At 26.1% G+C, this 22,111-nt stretch overlaps 1 protein-coding gene across 1 annotated transcript; it reads right to left on the reverse strand.

Moving 5' to 3' along the window:
- Window positions 1-1,915: 1,915 nt before the first annotated feature.
- On the reverse strand, window positions 1,916-17,454 carry LOC132930306 (uncharacterized). The gene is made up of 3 exons (XM_060996097.1): window positions 17,325-17,454; window positions 2,983-3,033; window positions 1,916-2,666 (listed from the first exon to the last, which is right to left on the reverse strand). Exons 1-3 carry the CDS (start codon window positions 17,425-17,427, stop codon window positions 2,461-2,463), a joined length of 360 nt encoding a protein of 119 aa, XP_060852080.1. The 5' UTR covers window positions 17,428-17,454; the 3' UTR covers window positions 1,916-2,460.
- Window positions 17,455-22,111: the final 4,657 nt, after the last annotated feature.

Consider the following 22,111-nt stretch of genomic DNA (forward strand, 5'->3'; position numbering starts at 1 on the left):
CCCTTTTCATACTACTATGGTTGTTCGGACTTCGTCAACTTGTGTTCGCGTTGCCCAGTCCCACTGCCCCAGGTTGGTAACACTACCAAAGAGACGCTCCTCTTCACCTCTGTCGCCTATCTGCAGTTCGCAACGGTCGCGATGTTTTCGACGGCGCATACGTTCGGCGACTATCATTTATTAGTATTATTTTGTCGCTCTTTAGGCTCTTAAGCTCTTTTGCCGTTCGCAATAAGACGACGCCATTTTGGTTGTGTCCAATGCACCGTTCCGTGCAAACGTTCATTTGGAAGATCATCCATGTGATGTCATATGTCTCGTTGACAATTGACAACAAGCTCCAGCAGTTCGCAGCTCATTGCCTTTGCAGCTCGCAGCAGTATTAATGTGGTAATTATTCACGTCGTCCAGCTCGGATCTAAAACCTCGTGGTTTCATCGCAAGTTCATCTCTCACCAGTCAGCTTAGCATTCCCCTCGTATTATTATTTATGTATTGAGCAGTTGTCTCGTTCCCCCTTGGCTATTTAATATTATTATAATAAAGCTAATACATATAGTTCGTTGTATTACGTATATTATGTATCTATATATATGATATACATGTTATAATATTGTTATTCGTTTTGTTATATACTCTGGTATGGGACAGAATATATGTCATTAATATATTATTATCAGTTTGATAGATATTTTGTTATTTTATATGTTTTATTAGTCTGAGACTGATCATCTCAGCTAATATATTATTTATTTTGGTATTACTTAAAATAAAGACTAATTATATTTTATTGTTATAATTCCCTTGTACATATATTTATATTAGCTCTATTGTACCTAGTCCAGGGTGTGCGAGTTCTAGGTGCTAACCGCAGAGCCAGGAGCTCCTAGTGCGAACAATGGTCTTCACCAATGTCACCGATGTCAAAACTATGGACATACAATATCATAATGTAATCGTAAACCAAATTGCGTCCGCTGTGGACAAGATCATCTATCTGACATGTGCAAAAAAAGAAAAGACCTACCAGCTATCAATGCTCTATTTGGCCAAGTGGGGGGGTCATTCATCAAACTATAACAATTTCAAAAATCAAGAACCACAAAAATCGTAGATCAACGCCTCACGAAGCCTTCAACTATAGAATAACCAAATTCCATCTCCAATCAACTGAGATATGAATATTGCTGCTATATCTCTGTAATTTCTATTTAGTCATAAATATACTATATCTCAATCGCTAAAATCGGATTTATGATATTTTAATGTCATTAAATATAACGTCAATTTATTTTTATTTTTTTACTATACGAATACACCTGTAGAATCCTAAGAAATCTATTTTTTTTTTTATAATATTGTATAATATTTATTGAATGTTTGTTGTAACTCGGTGTAAAAAGTACAATTTTTTATAACAAAATAAAATTTTTTAATATTTTATAAATAATTTACTTATTTTAAATTTGCCAAAAACATTTTTGTAACTTTTCCATTAAATTATTTAGCATCCATGCCTTTTTTACCAAATCCTTGCCTGGTTGAGTTACATGCTTAGTTTTAAGTCCATACATAAATAAACTTAAAAACACATATTAACACACTCGAAATCATAAGATACCTCATCAGTATCGGACTGTACAGCTATATTTAGTAGTTGTATTATTAAATTAATTACAAATAACAACTAAAGACCAAATTTTATTAGAAAAAAAAAAAATAGATTTTGTTGAAAAATAAAGTAACCTTCATTTTTGATTTATTATTACTTTTAGTCAAATAAAATAGGAATATAACATAAATCTAAATGTACATAAATATATTTTATAGATTATCTTATTTTTTTTACAAAAAATGATTTTTAACTATGTAATATATTTGAATATAACATTTCATTTTTGCTTGATTGTAAACATGTAATATTTAAAGTTCTTATACTGTATAACATGAATATAGATACTAAATAGAATATAAATTAAAATTAATAATTTAAAAGTAACAAAAATATTGATTATTTTATAAAATAAAACTTTTTCTTGTAAAGAGAGTTTCATAGACACCAGAAATTTTCATAATATAAAATATCCAGGGCTTAGCACCCGAATCATTTATTTGGGTTTCGGGTGTTCAAACACCGGAATAAAAAATTTAAACAAACATTTGGGTTTTCAAAACCGTTATTATTCGGGTTAATATTTGTTAATACGGTTGTTGAGTAATCTGGTTGAAAATATCTGTAAATAATTATTGAATTTACCTATGATTGATTGTAAGATTGTTCCTGTTATTGTTATTATTAATTATTTAACTCTACTAAATAGAACTCGCCACATGAATACATACAAAATTATATATCACATGAAGATTAAAAAAATAAAAAAAAATATTCGGGTTTTGATTAATACAGGTGTTAGGAAAACAGAATCATTCGGGTTATATGGGTTTCGGGTGTTTGATTTTTTAAGGGTGTTTAGGGGTGTTAGGGGTTTGGGATGATTCGGGTTTAGGGTCCTTGAAATATCCTTCTTGCTCATGCTTCACTATTCTCAAAATAACTGTACTAAATAATTCTGTATAATATGTTTTAAGATCATAACTCAATAAAATATTTTTAAGAGCACAGTATTTATCCACCACGCTTGAAAATTTGTCTAGACCAAGCAGTGCTAGAAAAAATAATTTGGATTAGATTAATTTAATGTTAACCAACATAATATAAATTGATTATATATAAAGAAAATAAAGGTAAGGTTTAACCTCAATCCTTTTATCATTTTATGCAATACTACATTAATCCGAGACTATTATTGATTCAAATTATTTGTAATTACTTAATCACTACTTGATTAATATTATAAACAAAAAAAAAAACAGAACCCAGTTATTATTTTGCAACAACTCATATGATAACAATATATTCTACATATAGCCACATAGATAATATTTTTGTATAACAAAAAAACATACAACAATAATACATACTTGAGTTAGTTAACATGTGATCGATATCCTCTGTATATTTGAATGCTATATCTGTTAAAAATAAACAACATTATAATAAATATATAATCTTTAAATGATATAATTATTTTATATGATTATAGTGGCGGAATATATAACTGAAAAACTATCTAGAAAATTGATAGATGGGATAACAGCAACTAATTGTTTTCTAGATAAAAACGAGCTGACATAAATGGAATTTATCCATATAAAAATAACAAAATCATCACACTTTTTACAATAATGTAAATAAAATACCTTCATAAAGTTAGCGGCACAACTACGTCAGACACCTATGAAATACTTCCAACAAACTTGTTGGACATTGTTGGACATTGTTGGATTACTCCCAGACTTTGTTGGACTTTTATTTTAACGTAAGAGCTTTGGACACTTTTGTGCTGTTAACTATACTCCAACAGCACGACTTTATGTCAGCCCAATTTCACCCCTATAAAAAATGTCGAGCTTGATTTGTTGGACAATGTTGGAACAATCTAAAAGTTTGTTGGACATTTTTAACGCTGGTAGAGCTTTTACAAAGTTTCGCTGCCAACAGTATGACTTTATGTCAGCCCAATTTCACCCCTATAAAAAATGTCGAGCTTGATTTGTTGGATAATGTTGGAACACTCCGATCTTAAACATTTGTAATAATAATTAAATTTCAGCATAAATTATTATTAATTTTTTATTAAAAAACCAAAATGCTATTTATGTTGAAATTGAATTATTATTAAAAATGTTAGGCTGCTATTATTTCATTAATTATTTATTTTTATCACTTACCTGGTTCCGATTATGAAGTAGATACAAAATAAGAGGTTCAAAATTTTCAAAAATAATTATTTAATTTTTCATATTTAAAAAAATAATTATTTTTTTGCTAGATTTTCATATAGCGTAGTAGATTACCGAAACTGGAGAGCGGATTTTATTTTAGATTATTATTAGATTTACATTGCCTGGGAGAAGTGCTGGGAAAATTTTCAGAATTTTATCTTCAATTGTTAACTCATCACAAAGCTATAAAACTGAAAAACATAAAAAAACAAAATAAAATGGGTTTTAATTTTTTTTGAAGCTCTGTAGTGACTTTAACTTTAAAGTTGAACTTGAACTTTAAGTATAAAAGATAAAGTTCTGAAAATTTGTACTTTACTTCTCCTAGTCAATTTGAATCTAATAAGACCCCAAACAACGAAATCTGCTCCCCGGTTTCGGTAATCTATTTCACAAAATGAAAATAAAATACATTATACATACATATTGCATACAATTAATACATTTCTAAAAATTTAAGATCAAGAACGTTTACATGCCGATCTCTATCTTGCCAAGTTTTTTTTATTAAATAATCAAAATGTTATTTATGCTGAAATTTAATTATTATTACAAATGTTTAAGATCGGAGTGTTCCAACATTGTCCAACAAATCATGCTCGACATTTTTTATATGGGTGAAATTGGGCTGACATAAAGTCGTGCTGTTGGCAGCGAAACTTTGTAAAAGCTCTACCGGAGTTAAAAATGTCCAACAAACTTTTGGATTGTTCCAACATTGTCCAACAAATCAAGCTCGACATTTTTTATAGGGGTGAAATTGGGCTGACATAAAGTCGTGCTGTTGGAGTATAGTTAACAGCACAAAAGTGTCCAAAGCTCTTACGTTAAAATAAAAGTCCAACAAAGTCTGGGAGTAATCCAACAATGTCCAACAATGTCCAACAAGTTTGTTGGAAGTATTTCATAGATGTCTGCCGTAGTTGTGCTGCTAACTTTATGAAGGTCAATAAAATTATTCGAAACTATAAAGTTGATTGCATTTTTAGACTTGATTAATATAATTTTACATAATTACACCGGTACACGCCTACATAATTGTATACGTACATACAATAAATCATACATTTTAATACATATTAATCATCTCATAAAAAGAAAACCTAACCTTCTAAATAAATTTTGTATACGTATGTTCTTTTAGTCACTGGCAATAAGCCAATTACTAAAGATGATCTAAATACTTTTCTTTAAATTTTATGTATTTAAAAGACGTTAATAACTTGAAATTGTAATGAAATAATCTTGCTAATACCAATCTTATAGCATAATTTTCCAAATATTTTACCTCTTATTCAGTTGAAAATTATTCAATTTATTCTTATAAATATTGATAAGGTTTATGTAATCTGTGGGATCATCAGTCAAAATGCTTAAAGTTGTTTTATAGGTGTATCAAAATATATTTAAAATAAATAGAAAAAATCATTACGCTGGGGCTTGATTATACATTCAATAAGAAGTTTAACAAAATAAATAAGCTTTATATTTGAATTTTATATTTTGATGAAGTAACATAATTTCACGACGAATAATAATATTAATTGTTATGTTAGAATCCAAAAACATTATTTGCGATGAGTTATTATTGACACAAATTAGAATAACAATAATATTAATGTATAATATCTAATTAATTATCTACTTATATGTAATACAACATTATGCAATGGTTACGATAAAAATACAATCAACCTACCATAATACTCGTAATATAATGCATTTTTGAACAGCAATATTAAACAGTATACTCAGTGATTAGGCTAACACATCGTCAGGTGTCTTATTCATTTATAAATCATATATATTGAACACCATACCAATAATGTGACCCACTCGATTTAGAGCATATAATATAATATATATTATAAAATTAAACAATAAGAAAGGGTATCATAGAGGAAATCGATGTGGAAGAGTATACAGAAAAAGGCGAAATGAATTAGGTAATAGGTCATATTTTAAGACATGATGGGCAGCTATTACTAATTTTAAAAGGAGATGGAAAAAATCATAGAGGAAGATCAAGATTACTATACATAAGTCAGATAAAAGAAGATCAAGGATATAACTCATATCATGCGTTGAAGAGGAAGGCTATGATAGAGAAACATGGAAGTTGCTGCAAACCAATCATTAGATTGAATACTGCAAGAGAATTAAACATTTCAAATTTAAACATCAGTTTTTGTAAGATGATTTATTTATACAAATCAAAATATTCTGCTATTTAATAGTTTTTATTTTATATTTTATATTTATTAGTTATAAATAAATAAAAAATATTCAAATGCATATTATTTTTTAAAGATTTTAAAGTAGAAACGCACTTTAATAGTTAAAAATATATTTTGTACACGATAAAGTTAAAAATATACGTACCCCTTACTACACCCTCTAAAAAAAACATTAATTAACTGTTGTATTAATGTGATATAATTTATATATGATTCTAACGTAAATCAAGTATAGAGTATGAAAAAACTATATACGCAAACGCTTTTAAAATTTTCTATTAGAATGCTACTTTTTGATAGTCAACGTGTTTTGTTAATGGGAATATATCTACCGGGTTAATGATAATTATTGACAAACACAATAATGTTTGTCAATCTCTTATTGAATGATTTTATACCAATAATTATTATCTGTAAGTATTTATAAATTTAAAAGGAAAGTAACCAAAGTTACGTTACACAAATTTCATAAATGGAGCTACAAAATTCCATACATTAAGTTTATAAAATAAATATATAATTTACTAACTTGTAAAATCTAGAAATAAAATCATTAAAATATTAACACAATATTTATATAAATATATTTATAATATATATATTGTATATTATATTAAATAAAATATCTTATTAACATAATATATAGTTTTTTTATACTTTATGATACTATCTCACAATATTATAAGTATAGTGGAATACTTAATATTGTTTTTATACAAAATATATGAATGCCGAAATTTACAAAGATTAATCAATAACGTTTGTGAGACACTAAAACTTGACCGATGAAAGTATTTATTTATTCAATAACTGGTAGTTTAAATTATAATTTTAAATAAACCAAATTATCGACTTTTATACAAATTTAAAATATTTACAAACACAAATGGAAAAAAAAAATTCAAAACAATATAAAATATATAATATACAATATTAAAAGGAAGAGTTCGATGGATAAACATTGACAATCCTCATCATTTTTTCATGTGGTTCGTGAGTAGCATAGTCTATGTTATATATTGAAACTTAAAATAGATAATTATCATGAATAGAAAAATAAGGATATTTTAAATTTATATAGCATGGGAGATTTTGGGAGTCTGTTTTACTCGAGAAAAATGTTCTAAGAAAATCTAAATTTGGTTTTGTGCGACAAAGAAACTAACAATTTAACAAGATTTTCAATCAATGTTGCAGTTAAAAATGTTATTAAAAGAATATTGTCTAATAGATTATTATACGATGCCCCATCCCTAAGTGATCAAAGTTGCAATCTTAATTTTAATTGTTTATTAAAAAATAAATCTAATTACGTACATAATGTTTCTGTAATAATTTAAAAAAGTAATAAATAATTGTTCCAATAAAATATTTATTTTATTTAATATTAATTTATAATTGTGTTAATAACAGCATAGAAAAATCGAGTTCATGGATATAAATATAATTTATAAATTATCAGGATTTAATAGTTTTTAGTAATTCCGTAGGAAAGATACTTAAACTTTATAACCAAACTATTTCTTGTAAGATCACAATTAAAAAATAACTGAATTAATATTAACCATAATTTGGTGAACTAATTAAATATTAATTAAAAAAATATAACAATTACTTAGATTTGAATATTTTCCTGCAAAAAAAAATATATTATTGTAAATATAAGTGATAAATTAATATTAAAAATATACAATAAAGTAAGTTGTTTTATTAACTATCGTAATTTCTAAATATTTAGTATGAGTTCATTTTAAAAATTCAGTGACTTATTGGTTTTGATTAAACTCTAAGTTTTAACTTATAAATTATAGATGTACGAGTTTAATAAGCTGGGATCAATAATTTGTTTTTACAAAATTACTATCACAAATGATAAGAGCTACTTGTATCGGTTTTCGTCGCTAAACGATAAAAGTATACAACCGATGATTTTGTTTAGTGTGTTGTAGATTTCAGAATATTGAGAAAGAAGCAATTTTACTTTTTCAAACAATGGATTAAAAACATAAGTTTTTTAAAATTTTCATATCATAATCAAAATTTATACGTCATAATATGTCATTAAAAATACCATAAATATGTACAAAAAATTAAAAATAACACGTACCTTTTTTAACTGCAGATAATAATTTTTTAGATAAATTTTAATATGTACAAAATATAGTCTTTATTATATTGAGAGATTATTATTTTATTGAAAAATACTCATTACTTAAAATGTATTAAAGTTTTATAAAATATTTTTTTTTACATAATTTTCTGTTGGAGTAACATAATATCTAAAAATTATATTTTTACAATAACAGCATGCTGCATGCATAATGATCTGAAACGGAATATGTTTTTGGAGTATTTCGACACATCGAAATTGGTAATTGGACGAGTATTCGGCGAATAAAGTAAAATAAATATATATATTACTAGACCTCGGAACTTATAGTAGTTCTATAATACAATGTTTCACGGATTAGATAGGAGAAATAAGATTCGATACATATTTATTTTATGATAAAAATATTTCATATTTCAAAATTTTTATTGCATATTTTAGGTTTTATTTTCTTAGCATCAAAGAATATATTGTAAAGATATTTTTTTCTTTTTTCTACTATAATTTTTAAATTTAATTTATATGGCAAATATTATGATATAATTTGTAAACTATTCGTACGAATTTCGATTTTAATGTATCGAAATACATCGAGAAATATTTTGCTTCAGATTTTAAAATTAATTATCTACAACTTTTTAAAAAGCATGTTGTTTTATTTCGCTGGAAATCATCATGTAAAAAAATATTTCCAAAAAAGGAAATCGCGTACAAATAAAATTAAAAAATACCTATAAAATTAACGTACCAATTGTTTCTATACTATCTATAAAAAAGTAATTGCAATTGATTTGTTACTAATAAGTTAAAAATAATTAGTATTGAGATAGTGAAGACTATATTATCCTAAAATCACTTATTATAATATGATAAATGATCAAATTTACAGGTTTGTGGCTAATTTATAGTAGAAAAATGATTCATGTCAGTTAATTTTAAGGGGTCAAGAATAATTAATTTTTAATAGTTCTATTAGTTAATAGAAAAAAGTTATGGAAATACGAACATTTTTCTGATAAATCAGTTTTCGAAAAATCGATTTTCTTATTTTGTTGAAATTTAATAACGAATAACCATACGTTTTATTGAATACTTATACTTGAATTTTTTATAAATTATAAAATGTTCAATAAAAAAAATTCTGTTTAACTTCGACGTATATTTTATCTGTCTTACCACATATCTAATTTTAATTCATGATATGTGGCTTTGTAGCGTTAGCTTTCATTTTATTATCATGATGAATTTACCAATAAACCAATTTAAAGGTTGGAACATTATCGATTATCTTTCGTCGACATTTACGAATATATTCTTTTCTCAGCAAGATATCAGTATTTATTTATTTTAATAGTTTAATATTATAATTATTACAACTCACTTAAAAATTTAAATATCGTAAAAACATACGAGAGATAAAATATAAAGATGCTACTTTTAGGTTTGAACGTTGGTTAATTACGTCTTGTATTAAAGCTAATGACTCAAAAATGACTCTTCTGAAAATAAATCAGCTATTGTGTGTTTATAAAACAGGTAAAACTCATACGGATGTCCCACATATTTTGAAAAAAATAATGGATGTAAGGCTTAGCAAAATTATAATAAAATAATTTCTTAATTTAATATTCTTCATAACTTCAATACTAAATTATAAACATTAAAGATGTTGTACGTTTGTGGCGACAATGGGCTCACTTGAAAATAAATAATAGTAATAGAGAAGATAATGAAGGTAGATGTTGAAGAAGTGTGCACGATAGGCGAAATTTCAAAAATAACAATTAGCTATAGGTAAATAAAGAAATGAATAATATAATATTTACGAAGATGCGTCGTTTTTAAAAATGGTGAAGACAAACAAATACGTAACGTTTGAGAAGCATTATTCAACGATACATAATGACTGAAGACGGTCAAAAAGAAAATCATTGTAGCCATTAACAATATTGTATAACGCAACAAACCGATATCGCAATCAAAATGATAATAATTAGAACGAGACTATCAAATAATAAAATTAAAAAAATTATAAATTGGATAAGCGTTTAGCATATATGATAAAAACTGAATTAAAAAAAATCAAATTAACAATTTTAATTTTTAGAACACATGCATTTTTGTAATGCTTAAAAAATACTTATAATATTTACTTACGAGAAACAGTTTCTAAAAAATTGAATTATAATCGTTACTAATTAGTTAAAAAAACCTTTAACCTTACTTAAATTATGAAATCATAAATTCTACGATAGAGTCATTTAGTTGTTAAATTATTTTTTTTTTTGCTGTTTACAAAACGAAAATAGGACATTATTAATATCTATTTTATTATATTATGAAGATAAAACCTATAGAATTTAACACTTTAGTTTAAAACCAAACACTTCTATTTAGATCACAATTTAATTATAGCTGAATTAAATATCAATAAAAAATAAATAATAACATACTTATATCAACTAAAAAAACAATTTAATATAATTGTTAGTGATAAAGCAATAATTGAAAAAATAAACAATAATAAAAGATGTTCATAATAGATAAGGTAAGATGTATTATAAATTATCAACCAAAACTTAATTGTGCATATCGTTTTAATAATTTAAGTTTATTCCTAAATATTGAAAATTATAAATGGACAGGTTTAAAGGTATACGCCGTGTACGGTCAGACTATCAAATCGTTGTTTATTGGCGTTGTGCATGCTATCGATAAGTATTTTGTATTTTCTTCATCAATTATAAGTCCCATATTCCTACTGGATGCCATTTATTTTTCCTCAGTTATAATATTATGTATCAGTTTCATTTTACTTAATAAAATTATATTGCACCAGAAAAATTAGTATCATATTATTATTAATCAATTTTTTTATCGAGACCTAGCATTAAGTATATTGCCCAATTTATTTGAGGTTGTAACGTTAATTTTCACCCAAAATGACGTCAGCTACCTTCAATGCAATAAATTAAACAATTTTATACAAAACAAAAAACCCTCAATGTTGCACTTAGAAGTATATTTACTGTTTTTACCAAAAAATAAAACACACATTGTTCAAGATGCTCCACTCAGAATCTAAAATTGTAGGGCATGTATCTCGTGATATACCTTTATTTTATTCAAAGTAAAGAAATTATACGTACGTTCATAAGCTGCGGGCAATAATTTTTTTAATTAATTTTTAATTTGTAAATAATATTATAATGCACAATGTACATTATACAGGAAATGTGGCCCTTGCCCAGCAACAAAACCTGTTACTTAAACATAAAATAACCCTGCTGAGGCAAAAATATGTCGAGTTACTGATTACCACTTTTTTTGTCAAGATGGACCGATTACTTTAGATTCTAAGATATAGACTATAGAGACTTCTACTCGTAGAAAGATTTTCATTAATTTTGCATAGAATCAATGATATCATTTTTAGCAGCTATAATTTATGATTTTTTGATATTCTAAGTAAACATCTCTTATTCTAATTTGAATTTAAAAGTTTTCCTATGTTTTACTTCTATAAATATATCTTAATTGTAAAAATCACGCAACAATATACATCAGGAGAAACAAAAAGTATAAAAACAATAAATAAATATTTACCAATAGTAACTATAAGATATTTAATGTATATAATATCATTGCATTATTAAAATGTTAATATTATAGAAAAGGAAATTTGTGATAGTGTTCAAAATAAAAACCAAAATTCTGAACGTTAAAAAAATAATATACATACTAAATATTTCTGAAAAAAAAATGATAATGGATATATTAAAATGATTTAAGCAACTCAAAATAGTGAAATTAATATTTTGAACTTAAAAATATAAAAAAGAGTAGCATATTTCATTTTTTTTTTTCATAAATGCAGTTTCCTGTTATTTTTTTAAGTCATGAAAATTTAAAACATATATTATGAGAAAAGTATCATAAAAATATAAAATAAATTGTATAATGCACAACACAAATTAATCACAAACAAATTACGTACCAAGTAGATCAGCTAAATAAAATAAATACATAATTTATGTATGAGTTATTAATTTATATGGTTAATAAAATTAATTGAAATAAATCTTATAAAAATATGTTATTGAAATTTTACTTACATATTAAATCTATAAAAAAATAGTATTAAAATATATTATTTTTAACAACATAAAAACAATATAATTTATCGAATTAAAATATATAAAATTGAATAGGGACATGTCGTATAGTAGAGGAAATAATAAAAATAAATTATTTTATTGGCGAATTAAATATATTATGAGACGCAGTTAAGGGTGACACAAATAGTTAGGATATCGGAACAACTTTATCTACGGTATAATACACTCTAAAACTCTTATGGGAACACGTTAGTACTAAGTGACTTGTATACATACATTTCATTGCTATATTGGACTGTCTATGTGTATAGTTTGATAGCAGCCATAAATTGTAATACACCAAACACAATTAAAGATATAAAGATGTGTGAGAAGTGATTAATAATATACTAAACAATAATACGATATTTTTATTTGAGACGGAATATAAAACTATTTTTTAGCTACGTTAATGCTGATCCTTGTTCCGAATTTCAGTACAAGATATTCTCAAGATTTTCAACTGTCGCGTTACGAAATCAAATTACGATAACTTTATTTGACATTTCTTTTTCAATTTGTGTTACTGAATGCAAGAGAGGCAACACGTCAGCAGCACTCAATACCCTCAATTTATAATTAACTTTAATGAATAAAAATATAAAAAATAAATATTTACTTGGATTATCTACTATAAAAACAAATATAATACATCAGTAAATTTTTATGATTGATTTTATTTTGTTTTTAAAGCTAAAGCGATATATTTAAATTATAGCTTATAATCTTATAGTAATATTTAGTCGAACATTTATGTCTATTTCCTGTAGCTTTAAATATTTTGTACCTACTCAATACAATCATAATTTGCGTCTACACGAGATTTAAATTTTCATCGAAGACTCATTATATTACATGATCACTAAAATCATAAACCATGACTTACAAATATAGTAAGGCTATAAAACTATACTATACAACTTGAAATCCAATAAATTTAAACTAATTAAACATGTCAATTAAAATTTATCTGAAAAATAAATACTCACTAAATGCAACATCTATAAAATAAAATAGTTTATACCCAATTATTCTCAAATAATACAGTTGTAGTAAATATCAACCAATTAAAATTTTTTAAATAATGTAGATTATGTGATTTTATATTAATTAAAAATCTAAAATATGTTTATTGTTAAAAACATTCTTTTTACTATCCATAAAAAATACACACATTTTATTAATATTTAATTAAAAAAATGTAATTAAATTTGAAACGGTTTATAGATTACTGTTTCGTTATTTGTCACAGATAATGAATTTAATGGTTAGTAGCTTAGATATTGAAGTTAAGATTAAAAGCAGTAAACTCTAAATTTATAAAATATTATTTTTTTTATAATTTTTGTCGATTTATATTTCCTAAATTTTCGTAATCTAGTTTATCGATAAATTCTAATACTCAAAATTGCTAAACCGTTGCACAATTATATAAATCCTATTAAACTCATTGAATAAATAAAACTATTTGTAACGAATATTATTACCGCTAGAGCGCGTAACCGATATTCGTTACCGCGACAACCGTGTCGACTATTATCACGCGCGACATATTATTGTCAATAGATAGCGCGGCGCGGCACATGTTTTTTGTGAACCCCGTGGTCAGTCATGATTCACACCTTTTATTCCACAAATCATTATCCTCAAGACTTAACAAATAATCCGTACACCTTCATAACCAATCTACTATACACTCAGTCAATAAAAAGAAGAGAATAATCATGTAAAAATCGCTAAATGTCACAACCCACTCCAGAACAGCTACACAAACGGTGACCCGTTACCAGTAAAGATAAAGGACCCGACAGCGACCATGAAACCGCCGAGCTGAAGCAGCTGGGACTAGGTCGGAATTCCCGTACAGTCGGAATACAGATCATTTGGTATCTGTATTTAAGTCGCTGTATGTTTACGGTTTAGGATGCTTAGACCAGTGACTAAAGATGTCGGTCAAGTTTGTTAGGAGCCGCCGCCGCCGCCGCCCAACGAACCAACCAGCCAACCTGTTGAAGTCAACAAGGTGCCTCCGCCGCCCAGTCAACCCGTGGAGTCGATACAGCTCAACGGTCCAGCAGTCTACTAGCCGCATCGGATTCACCGGACCACTATCGACCTTTACACGGTTGGAATTACAGCTCGCCTGTGTTATTGCCGCCGTGTGTAAAGTGTTCACCACCGCCTCACACAGTTGTGGTACAGTGTGCCTGTACTAGCACCTCTGTGTGAGTGCCGGTGAATCTAACCGTGAGTTATTTTTATTTACATATATTTGTGTATGAATTAATTATATTTTTTATTGTAAGTTCAAAATGAAAAAGTAGACGTTTATATATAAAAGAAAATATTGTAATATATATATATATATATATATACATGTCAGAAATTTTGTAATAAAAGGAAATCAATATTATCCAAAAAACCGACTTATTACATATTTTAAAAATAAAATCACAGACAATACTTACCTATATAAGCTAAAAAAATATACATAAATAATTATTATTTACACTTATTATAAAAAAAAGAAACATTTGTTTTTATATTTATGAAATCTAAACATAATATATTAAAATAATAAATATTTATTAAAAATTGATGACAAATTATTCGAGTCGTGATATCGGATATTTCAAAGAACTTCAGCCTCTGCAGCTGTTTTCTCGGCTATAGAATAACCAGTAAGTTCACCTTATGAGAACACGAACATCGGTTAAATGTTATATAATAAACTATAACGTATAAGACATAACAACTAATTTTGCTGTTATACATTAACTAAAGAAATGTATAAATCCACCATAGGTGGTATTAAAAATTACATTTTGTTATTTTAAATTAATTACTTGCATAATCCAAGCCTTTAGTTTTTTCAAATTGTTCTGTAAATGTATTTATATTAATGTAATACAAAGCATTAGTCAATTTAAATTACATAATGCAATTGTTCCTTAACATGATTTTGGACAGGAAACCTATAAATTTAGTTCATTTTGATATACATTTTTAAGCATTGACAGAGGTACTTAAATATATTATAATATGTATTTAAATACAATTTTGATGCTCTTGTAACAAAAAAAAAACAAATGTTAATCAAAAAAGGTTGCAACTTGCATGTTAAGAGTGTAGAATTAGTAAAAAAAAAAAGGTTTGTTATGCACATTTCTTAGTTAATAAAATTGAAGCCTAATATTAAATATTTATATTTAATACAGAATACATATAAATAACTGCACGATAGGACGAGTGATTTAGTAATTTCTCTATCATGTGTTGATTGAGCCTTATTATTTTATTTAAACTCCAACTATTGTACGTATTGTAAAAATTGTGTTGATCATAATTAAGCGGACTGTCCGATAAGGACAAAGAAGGATCGCATTGATGTGATTCTATCCGATTACATGAACAATACAAGCATGAGGAGATTGGGAAAAATAATTTTTATTTAATTTGATCATTTAGATATATCAACACGTCATTCACTTCTTACAAAAGTCCAAATTCGTAATTCACGGATACAGATACGAACTTACAAGATTTATGTTCTAAATTCTAGGCTAGAAATACAATAAAATTTAACTGCGCCATATTATAATATAACTACTTACTAGTATATCCAACAATATCTGATAGTATATCTGTTAAATTTTTAAATAATTTTAATTTAATAACTAAATAAAACTATGCTTGAGATTTAATTTTCTCTCAGAAACTACCCTTAAAGTTAAAGAACCAATCACATTTTCCACAATTTATTATAACACATGCGCACAAACAGAAAAACACATCGTTGTAATATCAATTTATCCAACTCTCCGCCCAGAAAATACTTAAAGTAAATTATTTAGTTAAAAATATTTTTTTTATTTTTTCAGTTCAAACAGTTGATGTGATATAAAATAATTAGGGGCTTAGGGCAGTGATCTATATAATAGCACACATACATTCCGACATATTATCTTACTAATATATGGTATAATATATAATATTGGCTACACCAATTTTTGAATAAGACAAGTTAACATCAAAATAGAAAACAATGTCAATGAATAACACAATATTAATCTGAGAACAATGATTTTATGAATATTTCATTCAAGATAACGATAAAAAGTCTCCAGTATCTCGACCATCATTTAAGTCTAAACAATACAATAAATAAACACTTTAATTCTTATAATATCCAGACTATTTTAAGTTACTATATGTTTAAAAAGTTTAAATATATTACATTTACAATCACCTGAAAAAATAATAATATAAAAAATCAGTTTTAAAAACCATAATATTATATATTTTGTCAAATAATACTCTAAAATAATTCAACTTTCTTTCCGATCATTTTTGATACACTTTTCAAATTTTAAACAATTATATCAATTGTATTCTAAATTGATGTGGAAAAAACAATATTAATATAATAGTTTATAGGTATCATATACATATATCAATTGTATATTGCTTGACTAAAGTCAGAAGAATTTTCGATGTGTCAAACATATGTTTTATGTTATACAATTTGAAATAAATTAATCATTAACATCAGCTATATTAACTTAATATATACAAATGGTATGAAAGGCGGATTTAATATTATTTCTAAAATTTATCACAATATAATTTCAAATATATTAATGTTGTGTACAAATTTAAAGTAGTTTTTGTCTCTAGTCAATAGTAAAACTCAATTAATTGGTTTCACTTGGTAATTAATTCATAAATGGTTCTACAGTTCTCTATACACCATTTGAATATAAGAAAATTTAAATTAAAAAAAAAATATATGTTTATTATGTATTAATAAATTTTATCATACCAGCATACTTCTTTAACAAACTATTTTGCGTATATTCTGAAATAACCAAAATTGCAGGAAATGGTATACATTTTGTACAAATATAAATATAATAAAAATAAATATTTTAAAAATAAATTATCATATACATAAATTAATTAATATGAACATACCTCCAAAGTAGTCTTTAAATTTTTCAAAAGAAGCAGTTTCAATAATCAAATTTGCAAGAACCGTAAAAGTAATAGTTATAAAATAATGCTTAGAAAATTGCATTTTAATTATTTGACACCCACAAAGAATATAAATTATGTGAAAACCTCAAAAATGAATTAAGAATAAAAAACATTGTCAAGAGCTTTTATAACCGATTGCTTGCAATACAAAATAAATAAACAATTTACAAATATTTAACATCAAATATGCTATGACGACAACAACTATTCTTTATTTCTTACTAATTGTTGATATTATATTGCATAAATGTTGTATTAACCTAGTTTGGACAAATTTATCACTTTTATTTCGTTACAAAACTTACAACAATCTTTTGTTTGTATAATTATTATGATAAGGTCTTCTTAATATAGTTTTTAAATAATACTATTTCGTATTGATAGTTAATTTAATTTAATTAATTTTTTTTTTTATTGGAAAAAATGTAATATATATAATATATATAATCTATATTCACATATTTTACAATAAGTAAATTTAATGAGATTTAATTGACAGAAGGGGGAATGCACCCAATAAAGGCTTCCTGTGAAAGCCTGTAGTATGTGCAGTTAAGCTGATAAATTCAAATTCATATTTTACACAAGAATAAAATACCTAGGTATAAAATTATAAAAACGGTATCTTTTAAATTGTTGCCTAATATGTTATAATTAATGTTATATAGAATTCATGCCCAAAAAAACCTTAAAATATGCATGCATTTATATACTGAAGATCTAATAAATATGCTATTAAAATTTGCTAATAGTAAAATTAATTAGGTTAAAAGCAGTATCAAAAACATAGCATTTAAAAAGTATACATACAAATGTACGTTGATAAACCGCCTGGGATTCATAACGTTTTTTTTTCACTAGGATATACCATTGAGTTAAAACAGGGGTCGGCAAGTAATTTCTATTGGAGTCCTAAAGATTAAAATAATAAATCAATGAAAAAAATCTTTTTCAAATCTTTATACATAATGAAGTAAGTACAATGTGTTGACAGGGTCTAGAGTTTTGCCTTCCGCCAGTTGCCGACCCCTGAGTAAAAATATTACACATCCATTCCAGTAGCCACATTTATCATAGAACCTCTAATTTTCTGAATTTCAATCCCCATTTTTTTTTTAATTGCGGAATTTAAAATTTAAAAAATCTAGTACGCCAAATCACACGAGTAAACGATGGAGAAAACGATGGAGAAAACGATTTTAATGTGGGTTTACTACATGGACTTAACAACCTTATTACGCTCCCATAATTTCAACAGTATAGTGGTGGCCGAATGGGTTAAGGTGGTATTTAAAGAGTGGTGAACTCGGCCAAGGTATCAACACTTTTTTACAGTTTTTTTTTTTAAGAGTATTTTCTTTTTGGCAAAACAACGTTTTCCGGGTCAGCTAGTTACTCCATAAAAAAGCCTCCAAAGTAGTTAAAAATCATAACACTACTTTATTATTCCATAAAATAGCGTTAAAATTCCAAAAATGTCTTTAAATATCCTTTAAATTTTCAATAATCCTACACAACATCTGTAATAAGCGTTAAAAATCGTTAAAACTTTAAAAATCCATAAAAAACCTTAATTATTCCATAAAAAGCCTCCAAACTAGTTAAAATTCATAACACTACTTTATTATTCCATAAAGTAGCATTAAAATTCCAAAAACTTCTTTAAAAATCCTTAAAATTCCTGAATAATCCAATAAAACATCCGTAAAAAGCATTAAAAATCGTTAAAACTCTTAAAAAACGCACAGTCTAATGGTTAACCATTTTAACCATTTGACTGAATTTTTTTTCTAGGCACATATTATTATACCATAATGGAACCTCCAGTTTTCTCAATTCCAATCAAAATTGTTGTTTCTAATTCCAAGATTGAAAATTAAAAAAGTGGGCAAGCTGTTATCGTTCTGCTGTATAGTAAAGATGGAGAATAGGTCACTGGTCACTATAATGGATGTGTTAAAATTGAATGCAATGATCGGGTATCATTGTATATGAAAAACGATTCTGAACGAAGATAATATTATGTCAGTCAATGATAATTAGTTGGATATATTATATTATTATCAATATTTAAATTGTAATATATCGTTATTTTACGCGATTTCGTAAAAAATTAAATTTTTCATACGCTCATAAAATGTTTTCTATATTGACGCTGGAATTTTTTTTTAAAATTTTTTTTATCGGCATTTTAAGAAAAAAAAATTAGAAAAGTCTAAAATTTAATCGTAAATAGATAACCGTTATATAAACATTTGATGAAAATTTCAAGTATTTACAACGATTCGTTTTTGAGTTATAGCAAAATCAAAAATTCGATTTTGTCGAAAAGTGGTTATGCGTAAAAATTACCGTTTTACCTTTATTTTTTCAGGGTTTTTCCCGACGATTTTGAAAACTACTGGAAATTTTTTACGTTTGACACTCCAAAGTACCAACAAGATAAATTTTTCTATTCAAAGAGGGGCTGAAGTCCGAAAATCAAAGCATTATTATTACTCCAAAACGTCATGACAGACACAAAAAAAAAAAAAAAACACACATCATTGTAAAATAAATACATTCATCACTCCGTTCAGAATCTAAAAGATGTCATTTTTTCTTATTACATTGAAATATGACGTTGTTGGGAGTATAAATAAATTGGCGCAGTACGCAGTCAAAGTGTTAAATTAGTTCGCAATATTGCTTTGTTAAATATAAACATAAACATAAGTAATAACCATGGTCATATTATTAAAGTTTTCTACGTATTTAATTTCTAATTTTTATTTATATTAAACAAAACAACATTGATTATTGTTTGGTTAAATTAATATTTTTTTTATAAAAATATGATGATATGAACTTATTCTTCGTGTAAAATATAATATATTATATTGTTAAATACATTTAATATTATATACCTATGAGTTATATGTTATACAATATACCTTTAATATTGTATGACAAATTTATCAATGTTAATTTATAAAATTGTTTTATTTAAATTTTTGCTTGCTATGTTATATTAAATAATTTACATTAGTTAGACTGAACTTATGTGTAACCTGATAGACACAATTTAGTATTTGGGATAAACCTCGTCTGTAGCCATTTAAAGCTCAATACAACACACCCTAAACTTAAAGAATTGGACCGTGCAAAGATTTTTAGACCAGGAGTTATAATAAATCTAAAATATCGATTCCGAGATATCAGAAGTCTAAATTTTCGGTAAAGTACCTTCCCTAACACTAACAGTTTCATATTTTTGAAAATCCCGTGCGCCACGCTTCATCAAAAACCTAATCTCAATCTCTATGACCCATGACTAATATCTTCTTAGTTATTACGGTACCCGTGTCTGCTGCTGTAGATAATATATTAAAATATAGTTAATGAAAAATATATCAAACTTATTGGTCACGATATCCCAAAAATCTTAAGAAGACGTAACCCTAGAACCCGCATGTGTTTTCTCCGTCTTACAAACGTGCGACATAGCAAAATTTCGTTCATCAGTTTCAATATTGTGCTGCTAGTTTTGATATTAGAGTGAACTGACCAATTATAAAATTTAACGATAAGATTATTATCCAGGGCCCCGCGTAGATTTTTATTGATATTGTTATTTTTAAGTAAGTTATGATCATTTTAAAATGTACAGTGTCCAAAAGATCAACACGAGTATAAACAAAATAAGTATCTTTATCTAGAAACAAAAATAATTGATTTTTCTAAATCGTCAGTTACGTGTAAATTATGTATTAAGGAACTTAGATAATTTATATTGTGGTGTTCTTTTAGGTACATCCTTAGAACTTTCTGTATCGTCGATGACAATACGAACCTAATTTATGGTTTAAAATTATTTAATGCGTAAAGCAACAACAATTTTGTCAATTATTAAAGATTTGGTTTAATGCGAATTCTGGAGATACATTTTAAAAAAGATATTTTATCACTGTTTCCATATCAAAAATTAAAAATTTTGATATTAATTAACCCATTAAATTAAGCGATGTTACATGTCAAGATATATACATCTAATGGTTACTTGTATTTACCTTCGATAAATATTTAGGTTTGCTCAGAACAACAATAAACTGAACACTAAGGATAGCCTTTAAGAAAACTTTTCATTCAAATAGTGATATACTATATATTTTTTATGATTTATTGAATTTGGAGATATCTCATGCAAAAGAAGTACCTACTAACAACTATGTATTTATTTTGATCATGAGAGTGACAGCCGATTAAGCGTATCCATGTTTGGTTTCATGGACATACCGAATGTCGGTGTATTGAATTTATTGGACCGTCATCTGTGTTGAATCATTTCGGGTCAAAGAGTGGTTGAGTTTCGTTGGGTTAGGAGGAGGTAGTTATTGGAAATTTCGTTGACGGATTTCTGTTGTATAATTTTGAGCTCTCATCGAGAAAATCGTAAGTCAATCGGTTTGTTACTTAACCTATATTTTATAACACTTGTGTAAACATGATTACATGGTTATAATTGATATATCTGGGTATGATAAGTTTTTAAAATGAAATAGTAATATTGACACGGTGATAATAAAATTAAGCAGTATATTTATTTTAATAGCATTAAAACATTAAATATAGTGTACTATCACCTAACAATGGTTTTTGTGCTATTTTACAGGAACTATACGGAATGTGTGAATGTGTGAGGTACCCAACTTCGATATATATATATATGTTTTCTCCGAACCACA

Source organism: Rhopalosiphum padi, chromosome 4, assembly GCF_020882245.1.
Source record: "Rhopalosiphum padi isolate XX-2018 chromosome 4, ASM2088224v1, whole genome shotgun sequence".
NCBI classification, from domain to species: Eukaryota; Metazoa; Arthropoda; class Insecta; order Hemiptera; family Aphididae; genus Rhopalosiphum; species Rhopalosiphum padi.